General features: G+C 45.4%; 1 protein-coding gene across 1 annotated transcript; it reads left to right on the forward strand.

The window, feature by feature from the left end:
• The first annotated feature begins 4220 nt into the window (after nt 1-4220).
• Nucleotides 4221-6719, forward strand: HMGB2 (high mobility group box 2). Its single transcript, XM_075028420.1, has 5 exons — nt 4221-4361; nt 4893-5063; nt 5249-5394; nt 5513-5687; nt 6171-6719. The coding sequence occupies exons 2-5, from the start codon at nt 4914-4916 to the stop codon at nt 6321-6323; spliced, it is 624 nt and encodes a 207-aa protein (XP_074884521.1). The 5' UTR covers nt 4221-4361; nt 4893-4913; the 3' UTR covers nt 6324-6719.
• The last annotated feature ends 7222 nt before the right edge of the window (nt 6720-13941 follow it).

Consider the following 13941-nt stretch of genomic DNA (forward strand, 5'->3'; position numbering starts at 1 on the left):
GAAAGGGAGTTTTTAAAGCAGTGACCTGTTTAAATGCTTTTTGAGTCCTGGATTTTAATCTTTTTCTATAACACAAAATTGCTGATATAAGCTAAATTTGCTTTTTCTTTCAACATCTTGCATTACTATTAGTGAAGTTAGGTGACATTAAAATCGAGAGCAGCTGTAACTCGCTTTCATTATTCATCTGGTAAATGCTGACTTCTCAGGTCCATAGGAGAGACCCTTTCAGCAGTAATCAATCGAGAACTTTCCAAAGCAGAATGTTATTGCCATTAAGGCATATTCCAAACAGGAATTTGGGTAATAGCAGAGTCTCTGGGGAGAGACAGTAGAGCTTCTTCATCCAACTGACTGAATTAAAACTGACAGTGTCACCACATTAATACACTTAGACCAGAATAAAAGTTTGGTCAGAGTTAAGGTCACGCAACAGTAGTTTGCAATTTCCTCAGCTGAACGGTATCTGTTGCAATGGATCTGCTGATGGAAACGTTAATTCACATAAAAGGTCTTTGTTACTTTCTTCCCTTGCTTTGTCCATGCTGACACCAGCATCCAGAAAAGCTGTAGAAGCTGCCCACAGAAGCCAAGAAATACACTATGATGTAAAGTATTATCACTCCAATCACACATTTTTATTGTCTGTGACATACTTTTCTTTAAATCCATTTCTCAGCTCTGTAACCTGGTCTCACTCGCCTGGTCTTTTCCCTTCTTTCTATCCAGCATTTCTAGTCACTGCATTGCTTTTCTCTCCTCACACGCAGTTTACTGAAGATTAAGTGAAGTTAACAATAGCACCCAAAATTGTAATTGTGGAGCAGATTAGGAACTCAAAAGGGCTCGAAGCCAGGGAGCTATAAAACTTAACAGTCATTTCATGAGCTGAATTATTCAAGCAGGAGTAAGCTTCAAGTCCTGGAGTTTATGCTTCTTCCCCACAACTGTCTTCCACATGTGGTTAATAAATTAACCACGCGGACTGACCGAAGTCAATACTGCATACATCACTGCTTTAGAAGAGTAACAGTGACCAAATCTCTCGAGACAGAATTTGTGGTTTTGTCTGAAAAGGAACACTGTGGCGTACTGAAAAAACGGTGACAGCTTATTGTGGAACCAGGCGCACAGAGAAGCACTTTTCCAGGCGTGAGAGTGCTGGGAGGAAGGCACAGCTTTGGGACTGACGAGTTTCTAACATTGGCATTCTTGCGTGGAGCTTTCAGCATCGGCGCTGCTGTGGAAAGCTTCCAGTATCATGTTCAGGCGTGGAAAATTTTCAATACTGCCTTCCTTGTTGGAGGACAGACAGATGTTAAAGAGTACAACTGTTTGGTTTCTTACGCTGCCCTATGTTGCATGACATAACCCTCTATGTATATATTTAATTGTACAAAAGCTTTCTTTTTCAGAGAAGAGAATCTAGAAAAAAGAGTATCTTCAAAAGAATCAAGAACCTAATTTCTTTCTCAAAACATTTGATTATATCATTTGAAAGGCAGGTCTCATTTTTTCCCATAGCAGTAATTACACTTTCTCACCCTACCTGCTTTTCCACAATCATTTTCTTCATATTCTTAGAGCAGATATGAAAACAGATGCAACAGAGGAAGCATCACTGCAATTATATCCCATAATTTCCAAAGACTGTTCCAAAGTAATTTTTTCCATGAACTTGCTATATTAATGTTAAAAGGAAGAGTAAAAATATGTTAATAATAAACTTACATAAAGCTTTTTTGTTGTTGTTCAGGAACTTACAGAGAATGGATTTGGATGGGTGAAATGAGAAAAATTCTTCTTTCAGCTGTTAAAAATAATTTCTGGTGCCTGTAGCCATCCTGATAACTTTTCAGTGACAAACTCCCAGAGGTCATGACTTGCTATTTTAGAAGCACTGACATTGAGAAAACTCTGTTTCCTGAAAACTAGTGGACCACTTCATTGTTCTTTCTACTGCACCAGCGAGGATTCAGAAGTAAAACTGATTTTGATGGAGTTAACCTACATTTTTATATGACTGTAAACAACGCAGAAGGTACCTATGAATTTGTTTGAATGGTGTGATATGGTAAAGCTCTAGGTAAGTCTGGTGGACAAAGAATGGTTTTAGACCAGATATACTAATGGCTGTACTACGATTCATTCAGTACACATTAGCCTTGGAAGATTCTGCCATCTGTTACAAAACTACTTTAACAACTAGAAAACACTCTGCAAGAAACTGTCACATACAGGTGGTTTACCACAAGGTCAATGAGTAACCCATCTGGCAGCTTAATTCACCAAACAAAATAGCACTTTCTGAGTAACACATGAAATAAAGGCATTTTTAAAGCTACATAACAAATTAAAACAACTCCTTGCAAAGCGGCCAGGCCTTCACAGAATTCAGTACCACAGAACTGAGAACACCAATTTGCTACTGAGAAGTAGTGGGATGGTTTACAGTAGTAGAGCCGAATATGGAATAGCCCTCATGTAAATGTTTATTTTAGAAGTTTTATTTGTAGGTTAGAAGTTTAGAAGCTTTATTTGTAGGTTAAACACTATCAAAAGGAATAGCCACAGAAGTTAGCCAATATAAGAATTTGGGTAACTGGCTTCTGACAGGCTTTGACATCTGCAAAGGGAATACATATCTCTGCATTGCTCTGGCAATATACCTCCCAGTTATCCTCTCTTCATAGAAGATTTTGACTAACTTTTTTCCAGTTTACATTATGTCCTTTAGGGCCACAGTTTGGACAAATACATAAAGCTTAAAACAAAACCGGGATAAAGGAGGCATTTAGTACCATATTAGTGAACTGTTCTGCATGAACACATCCTCCTTGGATGGAGAAAAAGAACAAACATGAAGGACTGGACCGGGTAAGTGCTTCTTATTCGATGCTCCGTACACCGAGTGAATCTGGAATGGGGGAGACTCTGGAGATGATGACATTGGCCACTCTCACACCTGCAACTAGTCAATACCCTCAGATAGCTTAGGGACTCTTGCTGCTGTCTTTTTAAAGGTTTGGGTTTTTTTGTTGTTGTTGTTGTTTATTTTTACCATTGAGCTCGGTCAACATGATTAAAACTCTGCTGAAGGCATGGCATCTTCAGAAAGCAAGGTTATGACCTGCTTTTCACCAGTGCTATAAACTACACCTGAAGAAGCAAGAGTGTTAGAAACTGCCTAGACTGCCAAGAATGTTAACCTCAACTGAAGCTCACTAGAGAATCGGATGAGAGTAACCAGACAGAAGAAAACCAACATCAGCAAAGCCCATATCGTGTATACGAGAGTCAAATAACGACAAAACAGACTGACTGACTGACAGGCAACTTCGGTTTTAGCCCCAAACCGAAAGGGCCACATTCACGGCTGGCGCTACACTGGGAAGCAACCGACGCAAACCGGTGCCGTTCCGCTCCGGCCCACCTCTGCTCCCGGGCCTCCCGCTCCGCAGGCCGAACAGGACACGAAGGCAGCCGACGCTCTCCCTTCCCACCGCCGGTGCTCTTAGCCCGGCCCGAGAGCGAAAACCCGCCTCCCTCACCCCGCCACAGCCACGGGCCTTCCTCGGAGGCCCGCCAGCCCGGGGAGGGAGCCAGGCGCGGGCCTCGCCAGAACCGAAGTCAAAGCCCCGTTTTACAGCCGGCGGCCGCTGCCGCCCGCCAGGCTCGGCGAGCCGCGGGCCCGCCCGCCCCCGGCTGGAGGAAGGCAGCGCCGAGGGGGCCCCACGCTCTCCGGCGGCCAGGCAGCTGCCAGCCTGCCCGCCTGGCGAGGCCGGTCCCGAGCCCCGCCCGCCCCGGCGGGCCGCCGACCCGTCCCCTTCCGCGGCTCCCCCGGCTTTGCCCGCCCCGCCATCCTCCTCGCTCCCTTTGTATTTTTAAACCACGCTACAGCATCCCGCGCCGCCCAATCCAAACGCGCGCAGCCCCCGGCAGCCAATGGCGGGGGCCCCCGCGGTTTTTTAAACCGTCCCTCGCCCCCAATCGCCGCCCAGCGCTTTCGGTTCCGCCCCCTCCACTATCCTCACCCCAACCGGTTCCAGCGAGTATGAGCGCTAACGTCCCCCTCGCGCTCCACCTAGCCGAGGAGCTGCTCGGCCGCTGACGTCGCGACGGCGGCCAGCGAATCCCCGGCGGCCCCGGCCCTAGGGGGCGGGGCCGCAGGCAGTTTGAACCGGCGCGGCGGCCAATCCGCTGCGCCGGGGGGCGGGCCCCCGGGCGCCGCGGGTCAAGTTGCTGTGGCGGGTAGGGCTGTGGAAAACAAGAGGCTGTAAGTGCGCCGCCGGGAAACCATTTAGCAGCCGCCGCGGAGGGAGCAGAGCCCCGCGCCGCCGCCGCCCGCCCCACGCAGCCAGGCAAGGCCCCGCGCCCCACCGCGCCGGCGGCAGCCGCCGGGCAGCGGGAGGGCGCTGAGGGGAGAGGGGAGGAGGGGGAGCCGCCGCCGCCGGCGGTCCTGGGCGCGGAGGGAGCGCGGGCTGCCCGGGGCGGGCGGGCGGGCGGCGCGCCCGGGGCTGAGGGCGGAATTCCCACCGGCGGGCGGGTGGGGCCGGCCGCGCGGGGTGGGCGGCGGGCGGCCCCGCCGGGGAGGGCTGGGGCGCGGGCTCCGGCGCCCTGCGGGCCGCCCGCCGCGGGGGGGGTGTGGGGGGTGTGGGGGGGCGGGTGGAGGCGCCTGGCGGCGGCGGGAGGTGCCGCGGGGCGGGCGGGCGAGCGAGAGAAAGAGGGGCTGCGGCGGGGGAGGGGCCGGCGGCGCGGGGGGCGTGTTCGGGCGGGAAGGCGCCGGCCGGGGGGAGAGGCGGGAGCGGCCTGGGCCGCGGCCCCGCCCGGCGGTGGCTCCGCGCCGCGGCCCCGCCCTCAGGCCGCCCGTTCCCCCCCCCCACCCACCGCAGGGACCCGCCGCCGACCTCGCCATGGGCAAAGGCGACCCCAACAAGCCGCGGGGCAAGATGTCCTCCTACGCCTACTTCGTGCAGACCTGCCGCGAGGAGCACAAGAAGAAGCACCCGGACTCGTCCGTCAACTTCGCCGAGTTCTCGCGGAAGTGCTCGGAGCGGTGGAAGGTGAGCGGGGCCGGCCCGGGCCGAGCCGAGCCGCGCTGAGCCCTGCCGGGCCGGCCCCGGCCCCCGCCCCTGCCGCGGGTTGCTGGGAAGAGATCGCTGGTAGCAGCTGCTGCTTAGGCGTTAGTGGGTCACCGGGCGCTTTATCTGATCCAGGCTCTTCTCCTTTCCCCTCCGTGTGTCCGCAGACAATGTCTAGCAAGGAAAAAGGAAAGTTTGAAGAAATGGCTAAAGGAGACAAAGCTCGTTACGACAGGGAGATGAAAAACTATGTTCCTCCCAAAGGCGAGAAGAAGGGAAAGAAAAAGGACCCCAACGCTCCTAAAAGACCACCGTGAGTGTTTCTATGGCCCGGGGGGGGGGGGGGGGGGAAGAAGTATTAGTTCTCATAGTCTGACTCTATTTTAGACTCTGCTAGTTTGACCCTTAATCATCACTGTCTCTCGTTTTAGATCTGCGTTCTTCCTTTTCTGTTCTGAACACCGTCCGAAAATCAAAAATGATCATCCTGGCTTGTCTATTGGAGATACAGCAAAGAAATTAGGTGAAATGTGGTCTGAACAGTCGGCCAAAGATAAACAGCCATATGAACAGAAGGCTGCAAAACTAAAGGAGAAATATGAAAAGGTACAGTGAAAGTGATAAAATAATGGTTAAGGTTGTAGAGGTCACTGTAAATGCGTGACTTTTTGTTTTGTACCTAAACTATATATGGTTCGTAGTTCTAAATGTTTATGTCAGCCTTTGCCAGGCTTCAGAAAGATGTGGCGTGGGAGGTATCTGGAACCCTTACAGTGAACCTGAATGTGGTTTTTACGTGTCTTAAGAGATTTTACCAGTAAGACGCTTTACTTCCAGAAAACAGGTCACCTGCTTGGTAAAATACACGGTCATACTCCAGAGCAACTGCGGTCATAAAATTCCTAAAACTGTCTGGGTCACGCGTTCTCTTGCCAAAAGATGCAAGCATGAAAGTCTCCAGCTTGAAACCCTCCTTTTCTGCACACGCTGTATTGGATGTGCACAGTGTAGTATTATTAAATTATTGAAGCAGTACAAATTTGTCTTCAGAGTTATATTGCCAGCAACTAAACAGCATTTTTCTTGCAGGATATTGCAGCATATCGTGCCAAGAGCAAGAGTGATGCAGGAAAAAAGGGCCCAGGTAGGCCTGCAGGATCTAAGAAGAAAGCAGAACCAGAAGAGGAGGAGGAGGAGGAGGAAGATGATGAAGAGGAGGAAGAAGATGAGGATGAAGAATAAATGAATGTCCTGCTGTAAAGATTTATGCTCAAAATCCAATATTTTGCTAAGAATGTGAACTCAAGTGCAGCTCATTGTTAGCTTCAGTATAAAAATCTGTACAGAATTGTGTATAGGTAATGTGGTTCTTTGTAGGGAGACCTCTATTTTTAATGTAAGTAGTGGCCAAGGGCTGCTACAGTTCGGTTTAAAAAAAAAAAAAAAAAAAAAAGAAGAAAAAGTTGTGGAATGTTTCTGCATATTTAATGGTTTTGTTGAAATTCAGTGACTGATAGCCGGGTGTTTCTTTATAGCTAAGTAAAACAAAGGAGGTAGCTTAATAGCTGATCTTGTATTTTGTAGTATATTGCATTGTATTACTTTTTTAACAATTTTGTAATAAAATGTTGTACATGATTATTGTTGTATTCTTGATGTTTCCGAGAGGCTGGGTACTCCCAGAATACTGAAGCCCTGTGTGGGATAGTGCTTTGCATTGTTGTTGGGCTGTTATCGTAAAACTGGCAAGTCTCTTAAAGTGTTGACTCCTGGAGTTTATACAGGGGTTTAAACTTTTTTAATGACAATTCTCTCTCCCGCATATGCTACCATTAGTTGCAATTGATGTTTTCCTTACAGTGGCATTTGCTTCTATTGCCTTGCAAGTGAAAAAAATACCTCTAATTTTAAGTACTGAAGTTGCTGATAATTATTCCCGGATTGTTTTCTTTCCCCAAACTACTAAAGCACAGGTCTTAAAGTTTTGTCTTGGTGGGTTAGCTGATAATGAGTAAATCTTAGGAGCTTACTTTCTCTCACAGAGCTCAGGGTCACCGGCCTTTTCTGCAGTCCATATCAGGACAGGAAAGTTGGCTATAGGACAGATGTGGTTAGAGGTATGTTTTCCCAGATGTTCCCAACTCCTTCCCACTCCCCCGGCCCCAGTATTAGTGGCTTCTCATAAAATACACAGCTTGCAGAACAGCATGAAAAATGCTGGAATGTTATCTCCGCATATGCCAACAGATTCCTGCAGAAAAGAGGAGGCATTTGTAAAGAATACGTGCTCCTGATAGGTTCCTGTTTGTGGTGGTAAGAGTTATTGCCAGTTCCACTATTTGTTGAGTGGGTTGGTTTTTTTTTTTACTCAACCTTTAGTGTATTTAAAAGTCTAAATCTAGCTGTCTAACAATATTTGCAAGTGGGAAATGGGAGATCCCATGGCTAAACTAATAGTTTAATTTGTTGAGATAAATACTAGGCAATAGCTTTTACTCACCTTTGAAAGCCCAGCACTGAAACACATTTAATGTCTAAAATATTAAGTACTACAAAGGGCAGGCTTCCAACTTTTTTCTTCTGTTTTTAAACTGTCACCCTATTGTCCATCAACTTCTGAAATAAATTTGCATACAGTCATTGTGCATCTGTAAGATAAAAAGTGATTTCAGCACTATAACCATGGTAAATGTCTGTGGTAGGCTAACAACGTAGCACTTTCTGAAATGAGTCTTGACAAAAACACTTTGTGTATTCCTGGAAGTATGACAATAAGATAACTGTAAAGACAATTCAAACATTTTTATACTAAAGTAGGTACTAATCTTTGAAGGCCTTAGAAACCCAGAGTTGTTTTTTCCTTCCCACCCTGCCCCTGAGATGCTTAAAGTAGTATCAGAAAGGATTAGCTGCTGTTTTACATGTTGGCCCTGCCAGAGATACTCAGCACAGGCAGGATCAATGGCTCCATTTTGCAAGCTCAGCTTTTGGGAAGCCGCAGATGTAAACTGGAAGTGAGAGGCAGTTGTTCTCTGTGCAGTACATCCAGTGCTCAAGAACATTTTCTCCTGTAGAGAGTTTACAGTCCTAGAGCACCTTTATTCTTACCTCAAAAATTCCTCCAGCTAGAGGCAATTCCCTGTCATAGTGTGTAGCTGAGACTATACCGGTCTCATTTTCAGCATATTCTGTTCAGATTTCCCTGTAGAAACACACCATCACCTCCCCTCAATTCTCAGACTCCCTCCCTGAACAGAACTGTGATGCTTCAAGAAATCTTTCTGATTAGATTTGAATAATCTTTTGCAGTGGAGCAGTAGCATCAAATTGACTAGTTTGATTATTTGAAATGTTTTTTACTTCTGCTCAAGTGCTTTTAAATTGAAATGAAATATAATCCTTCAGGTGTCCTAGAAAGCTGCATGGGTTACAGAATTTTAAATATGGTGTCAGAATAAGAGCATATCTTGAGGTAATTCAGAATAAAGGAGCTCTTTAATATTTTCTGCAGTGAGGTAAAATGGCTTTTGGGTTCTGTTTCATTTAGTATTAATTAATTGGCTAATTTAGCTTCAGCACAAATCAGTGCAGACCTGCCTAATGTTGCCACTGTGTTGTCCCCACATCTTAACGATGCTCCATAAAAAGCCACCTATGGGTTACTTTTATTTATGATCTCATTTACAAATACATCCCGACTTCTGGAGAGATCTTTATTGCAAAAATAGTCTATCGCACCACTCTACTAGCCTGACCCACATCATTATACAGATCGTTTTGTGTGCATGCCATGTCAGCGTGAGCTGCAGCAAGCCACGGCAAAGCTCTGCATCAGGCTGATCTATCAACTGAGAATGATGTCATGATATTTAGATAATTAGTAATTTTTTTAAATAATATTTTGTCCTTTCAATAAGAAGGATGTTGAACATAGATTAAAGGCAAATGGAAAAGAGCATGTGGAAATTACTACTTTCAAATTAAGCTTTAAAAAGTATGGTATGTCAGGTCAGGGAGTTCGGATAATGCCCATCTGTGAGCACTGAAAGAACTAGTGCTGGAAAGGACTAGTAAGTGATCAAAGGGTAACGGGAATATTCAGAAAAGATAAGGTCATGGAAGAAAAGCTAAATTAGTTTTTCACATCCATGTTCAATATGGACAATCTTATGAAATGACTCACTGGAATCTTTTAACTGGAGGTGAACTGGGAGGTGTGTCTCAAACCAAAACTAAAAGGGATGGCCAAAATGATTGCAGGCATCAGGGGGACTGCTCACATCGCACTGGAGGTCCAGCATAAAGGCATACTACCCAGTGAAGCAGACCAAAAGACCACCGAAAATAAGACTGAGGTGGATAAAGAGCAGGTATGACAGAATAACAAATACAGGAAAGCAGTCTTTAAAAAGTTGAAGTTATATTTCTAAACCAGAAGAAAACTGCACCCTGACAGGCCAGACACAGCAATGTGTGGCAGGGAAAAAGCATCAGAGCAACTTCAGAAAACAGACGGACTAATAACTTTCAAACACATCAGAACCAGGAGGCCTGCCAAGCTGTCCTAGGGACAATAGATGCTCAAGATATAGTAGCAATGCCTAGAGAAGATTTCAGGAAAAGAAAATGACTTTTTTTTTTTTTTTTTGTTAACCACGTAGAGGAGCTTCAGGAAGTTTTCACGACAGAACTTTTTAATGGGAGAGGCATGGTGGAGCATCTGTCTCAAATCCAAGTGTAAAAGGTTTTGAAACAAAATGACAGGACAGATGGTATTCATCCAAGAGTTCTAAGGAAATTCAAGGATGAAATGGCTGAACTATGAACCGTACTTTATATTTTTTCACTTAAAACTGCCTTAGTGCTAGAGGAATGGAACGTCACAAATATGACACTAATTTTTAGAAAGCATCCTGTGGAGATACAGGGAACTTCAGACCAGTAACACCCATACGGCAAGCTGGTAGGAACCATAGTACAGCCGAGTGTTGCTGGACAAATGGCTAGACAGTCCTATTGCCATCTCACACGAGGAAATCCTGTTCCACAGGCCTGTAAATATTCTTCGAAGAAATCAGTGAACATGAAGGTAAAGGAGATCAGGTAGTTCTGGTCTTTTTGAGTAAGTCATCATTGAAGGCCTTGCATGAATAAATAGCTGGTTAACAATACAGGAACAAAATGGGAATTAGTCATCAGTTTCAGTGGAGGAAAACCACCTATGAAAACCCATAGGTTATTTTTGGAGATGGAGTTAATGACTAGTGCTTGTTTAATATATACATAGGTGACTTGGAAAAAAGTGCTGAATGGTGCTGCAAGAAAGATGAGAACAGCGAAGAACTGCAAAGCCAGCCTGCAGCCTGAAGTGACAGGATAATAAAACCAGCAGGTGAAATACAGCATTAATACAGAATGTATTAGATATTAAAATGTGCTCCCCCAACACATGTGAAGGGGAAAAAACAGGCCTAATGTTTATGTCATGGGTAATGTGGGTGGACAATAAACGACATTACATTAGTCTGGAAGAGATGCTGGAGCTATAATAGGTAATTTTGTGAAGAGCTAATAGGTGTTTGCTAGAAAAACAAATAGCATGTTAGGCATTACTAGGTAAAGAGTTAAGAACAAAACAAATATTTAGTACTTCCTTACGGTCTTCATAAAAGAATATAAAGTTTCCTTTTCCTTAGATCAACTTAGAACAAAGCCTATTTACAAAGTTGGTCTTGTTTTTCCCAAGCAAAACCTATGTCTGAAGAACTGTAAATACGCCTCTCTTGGTTTTGGGGGTTTCTTTTTTTGGTGTGTTTTCAGAAGGAAAACCTTGAGTAGAACAGCTACAGACCTGGGAACTGACTGCAGTATATACAGGCTTTAGAACTCAAATAATACAAAAGAAATTGCAAATGGGTTTGGAGAGAAAATCAGAAAAATTGTAATAGAAGTTTTATCTTTGATTAGCTAATGATCTATTGAACTGTTTCGTAACAGTGTATCATAGGCATCTTGTATATAACATTGGTACATGATCTAGTACATATTGCTCAGCGATAGATTATTTGCTGTGGTGGTGACTGTCACTGCTCCTGCTTTACTTGCTGTACCATCCTTAGCATGTATTTATTTTTCTGCTTGTTTTCTCATTTTGGCTTGCATTTCTTTCCACATCTTGAAATATATGTGTTTTGTCAGCAACCCCTGCATTTCCAAAATTGCTGGGCCTCTCCTATGAGCTGCATCACAGCCCCATCTGCTTTTCCATGATCCCATTTGAATCCAGTGTCAAGAATCCTGTAACGGAGCCCAGATGTCGAGCTTGCTGCTGCGTTCTCCAATGCACGCAGCCCTTAAGGAACACATTAACTCTGCTAACTGTGGGATGTGCATGAGATTCAGACCTACCTAGCAAAAAAAGCTGACTGCCTATGCAGATTTCTCTTCATTGGTGCAATTAAGTAAATGTCACAGGCCAGCACCAATTCGTGAGTGAACCTGTACATTGCTCTGACTATCCTGATGTCCTGAGATCAATTATCCCCCCCCAGCCTCAGTGTTGGAGAGGGTCTTGATGTTCCAGGACTGAACATGGAATCGACCACCAGAAAAATCTTTATAGCCTGCAAATCTGGTGTTCCACCTCTAAGTTGTATGGCTACTCTCAGTATTTCCTGGCCCAAACATCTAATGGTAAAGTTTGTACCCATAAATCAGTTCTCCAGAGCTGAAGGAACAATGTTTGTGTGGACAAGACCACATCCTTCTAAAAAACCCTGTGAAAAACGTGCTGTGATGATGTTACTGTCAGTGCTGCCACCTTGAAGCCAGCTCCTGGCTGGCTGGACCCAGCACTGACCTAGCACTAACTACTCCCTTCAGGAATTAAGACCTTTAACAAGCCTTCATAGTTCTTCTATATCTCACTGATTTGTCTCAGCAGAGGAACGAACCGTAGAGCCAGCATGCCTCTTCAGCAACCTTGAAACCTTTTGGATAATCAGATGTGACGGATGACCAAAGTCTGCCTAGATTCAAACAGCAGTTAGACAAATTCTGGACTATTAAATAGAAAACGCCATCTCTAGCTCAGACAGTGCTTGAGTTGCATATTGCCAGAAGTAGGGACAATGCTAGACCCTTGCCCGTCCTTTCACTCTGCCCTGTACTCTTTTGTAGGGTTCGGCGTTCGGAAGATCTCGCGATGTCACGGAAAGTTAGAGGGTTAGTCGCAGCCTTGTGATGTACCTGTAATCCCGCCTCCCCTTGTTAGTATAAAAGGAATTAACTGCGCAATAAAAGGTGGAAGTTGGCGCTCACACTGTGTGTGTTATTTGTCTCTTTCCCTGGTCTGGGGGTTGATCAGTGATCTAATCGTGGCACCTTGATATGCAGCGAACGCTACACTCTTTGACCACATTGATCCTACTGACCACTGAGGGAGACAGGCTACTGTGCTAGCTGGACTTTTGGTCTGATCTTGCATGTACTTTTTAAGTTCTTATGTTAAGCTCACTTCTTATCCTAAGGCAAAATATTTTTCAACTTTGTCCATCAGAGACAAAGGGTCCTGGTATTTCTGGAGTGCAGACTTGATTCCTCTCATAATCATCACATGGAAGATAACGGGATACCGTAACAGGAAAAAAAAAAAAAAAAAAGCAGGAGTAATTCCTATCTCCAACTGGGAATGGCCCTGTTCAACATTACTTTATCCCTAATAGCTTTATATCAGTAGGAACCAGACTCCACTCTGCTACAGGGTTACAGAATTGTTTTCCTCAGCAACACCCATGCCATCTTACCTTCGCTCTCAGGCAGCAGGACAGGCAGCTTTCCCTTCCACCGCCAGGTTGATTAGCTCTGTCTTTAGAGGTTCCTTGGTATTTTCAGGACAGGTAGGACTTCAGGGCATCCCTCAGTGCAACTGAAAGAGCAGTATGACTAGAAGCACTTCCAGAGCTTGGCGTGCTTTTTCTCCTGTTCAGCTCTTCCCAAATCTCCCTTCTCATGAACCCACAAGAATCCTCCAGAAGGCTTCTGCTTTCATCCAGTTCTACTTCCGTTCATTGTTTCTGCTGCCTCAGAAATAAAAATATGAAAATTGCAATCGTAGCTGCCTGTTGGGCAGCTGTGATGGCCTTGGGGACTCCAGCAAGAGGGCTGATGGCCCTTTTCCTTTTCACCCAGCAGCCCTCAGAAATGCAGGCAGGAGTCTTCGTGGCTCTGCCCCACGTTCGTTACCCGTACGTGCTAATCCTGTCTCTTTGTGACAGGCCCAACTCGGGGAACACGCACCCACACACAGAAGATCTAGAGAACTTTATACTCAAAAGATCCACCACCGTTTAATGTCAGGGCTTGTTCAAAGATACTGGCCTACGCTATTTTCCTGGGGAAATCCTTCCACAAATTTAAAGGGAAGAGGTTGTATTTTGATTCCTATTTCCACTCTAGTGCTTTCAAGTGATTCAGAAAGCCTATTCCAAGCAGTACATCTTAATTTCATTTGAAGACTGTGCTTGAACAACTGTCTGGGCATGCCACCTTTTTGACTGACACACACTGCCACCAGCAGCCCTTTCCAGGAAAGCAAAATAACATCTCTGTTCATTTTCCCTTCCCCTTTCAGGACCCGTGGGATGCTTAGCCAGAGGGCTGCTGTTGCCATCATGCGCATCTCAGGTACTAGAGTTTTTGATTTGTTTTAACAGGAGTTAGTGCTATACTGCTTCTCCCACCTTTCTGCTCCTTTCTTGTGCAGGAGACATTACTCTCGCACAAGAAACGCCGCCGAGTTGTTTGAACTGGCAGCCCACTGGAGGCAGTTCTGCTTTCACATTGAACCATCGCATCCACG

The sequence above is a fragment of the Buteo buteo genome, chromosome 1 (genome assembly GCF_964188355.1).
Source record: "Buteo buteo chromosome 1, bButBut1.hap1.1, whole genome shotgun sequence".
Lineage (NCBI taxonomy): Eukaryota > Metazoa > Chordata > Aves > Accipitriformes > Accipitridae > Buteo > Buteo buteo.